Below are 2,229 nucleotides of genomic sequence, written 5' to 3'. Positions count from 1 at the left end.
TCACCTCACCTCGGGCTAGTGAACAGACAGCCTCATGAAGGTGCGTGGGGAAGCAAGCAGCAATTAGGCCTCGTTAACCACACTCCTAGCAACACAGCTGTTTGACTGACTTGATCATTAAACGCTGGCCATTTGTGGACAATGGCCCATTCATTCTATCCTATGGAAACTCCCATCTGACTGAGGTCTGTCTGCCCGCACTGCCCCTCAGGCACGTGATTCGACAAGGCTCCAGGGACTCGCAGGTCCATCCTTGCAGATGGCAGCTTTCTAATATGCAAGAATGGTACTCTGGGGCGCCTTCCTGGAGGAGGTGGGCTTTGCTGGAGTTGGTCTCAGGATTTGCTGAGTGGAAAAGTGGAAGAAGCAGATGACTCCTGAGCTTTGCCCGTGTTTCAAAGCAGGTGTCGCTGAGATCCAGGGCACTTGGCCTCCCAGAGCAGGATGAGCTGGGACAGGAGTTGTGTTGGGGGCGGGAGGGGGGGGGGAAGAACAGGCATTATAGGGAGGTAGGGCAGCACCTAGTGCCTAGGAAAACCCTGCGGGATTGAGAGCCGAACTCTCACATCAGTGCCAACAACCGGGCACAGCTCGCCCAGTGGGAGAGTTCACACAGAAGGGTTCGCGGTGGAAGACCTGGACCAGGGGTTGCCCGGCTGAGCGCTGACCATTACTGGCACCCTGTTACCCAAGTAAAGCCACCTCCACAGGTCTCTCCATGATGCTCCCATGATCAGGGCTCCTGCGGGGTGAAGGGGACGCAACAGATCCTGAGAACATGGTGACCAGAAGTGGGGCTAAATCCAGCAGCTCTTGGAAAAGGTAACACTTCCCTGAGTTCAGAGAAACCGGCGGGTCCCTGGGACGCAGGCAGACACAGTCCGCCCTCCTACGGAATGCTAGGGTCCCCTCTTTCACCTCCCACCTCTCCAGCCCTGGTACCCCAACACCCACCCTACCATCCTAGGCGAGGCCAGAGGCCCAGACTGGAGCCCTGCGTCCTTGTTTTGGAAGGAACCCCTGGGGGCTAGAAGTTGAGAAGGGCGTGTGGGAAGATACCAAACTGGTTTGGAGAGGGGAAGACTGCCCTCCACCCCCAGCAAGAACCGGGCATGGGGAGCTGCTATGCTCAAGGTCAAGCTCCCTGTCCCGGTCCTGAGGGCAGAGGGATGCCTCAGAGCACACACAGACCTGGAGTTCCGAAGGGCAGCTTACAAAGGACAATGAGACCGCGTGAGACCGTCCATTCTTCATTTTTTCTCTTCTGCAACACTGACATTGAGGAAGAGCCAAGTCGGTGCCGGCCACTGGGGGGCGCCACACGTGCTTCCTTCCTGCTGGGGGCCCCTCCCCAAGCTACTGAACCTCAGAGGCCACCACCCCTCTCCTACCCCAGTCCGGCCACCACACACATACCAGTCCCAATGTCCAGCCCACTGTGACAGCACTCTGGGTTTTGGGGCACTCACGGTTGGGAAGGGCCGCGGAACCATTCGGTCCTTCCAAATACATGTACTGAATAGCCATTAAGTGCCGGGCACTGCCCTTGGCATTGAAACTGCTCTTGCGCCTCCTCAGCCACGACTGTTGGCTTCTGTCCTTGCTATCGGTCTGTTAAAATTCCCCCACTAGACTGGCCCCTGGCCATCCCGCAGCCTGCACGTGACCGGCTGCTGCTACAGCTGATCAAGTCCAGCCCTGGGCCATTTCACACCAGGGAGCCTCTCCCAGAGCCCTGACAGCCCCCTCCCCGGGTGCCTGCGGCCTGGGGTCCCACCTCCGACGGACCGACGGGCACATCCGGGCTCCAGAGTGAGGATGTTTCAGCCTACGTCCTCCCTGAGCCCACACTTGGACCTTTACCTGCCCCCTTTGGGATGCTTCTGGAATTCTGTTCTCTAGCCTCGAGGAAATCGCCTTTGGACGAGGGTTTACCCCCCGGGGTTGCAGAAGCCACCGTTCCTGGCCACGCGCACCGCCACAGACATCCCCTCCCGCCCCCACCGCGAGTCCGCTCGGGTCCGCGGCGCGCTACAGCGCCTGGTCCTGGGCGCCGGGGGCGGGCGCCAGGGCCCCGCGGTGCGTGCGCTGGTGCTTGAGCAGGTGCTGCTTCTGGCTGAAGCCGCGGCCGCACGCCGCGCACAGGTAGGGCCGCTCGCCCGTGTGGTTGCGCCGGTGCCGCGTCAGGTTGGGCTTCTGGCTGAAGCGGCGGCCGCACTCGGGGCAAGA

The 2,229-nt window shown here is 60.7% G+C and overlaps 1 protein-coding gene across 1 annotated transcript in view; it reads right to left on the bottom strand.

Annotated features, from left to right (window-relative positions):
• Positions 1-2,031: 2,031 nt before the first annotated feature.
• The window catches only part of ZNF775 (zinc finger protein 775), an 18,477-nt gene continuing 18,279 nt past the window's right edge, over positions 2,032-2,229 (bottom strand). The window contains exon 6 of the mRNA XM_077778050.1: positions 2,032-2,200. Coding sequence (XP_077634176.1) covers positions 2,032-2,200 — 169 coding nt within the window. The remainder of the gene's footprint in view (positions 2,201-2,229) is intronic.

Source organism: Crocuta crocuta, unplaced genomic scaffold (assembly GCF_008692635.1).
Source record: "Crocuta crocuta isolate KB4526 unplaced genomic scaffold, BGI_CrCroc_1.0 scaffold128, whole genome shotgun sequence".
NCBI classification, from domain to species: domain Eukaryota; kingdom Metazoa; phylum Chordata; class Mammalia; order Carnivora; family Hyaenidae; genus Crocuta; species Crocuta crocuta.
The sequence above is the reverse complement of the archived record's forward strand: the minus strand, read 5'-3'. Positions and strand labels throughout refer to the sequence as shown.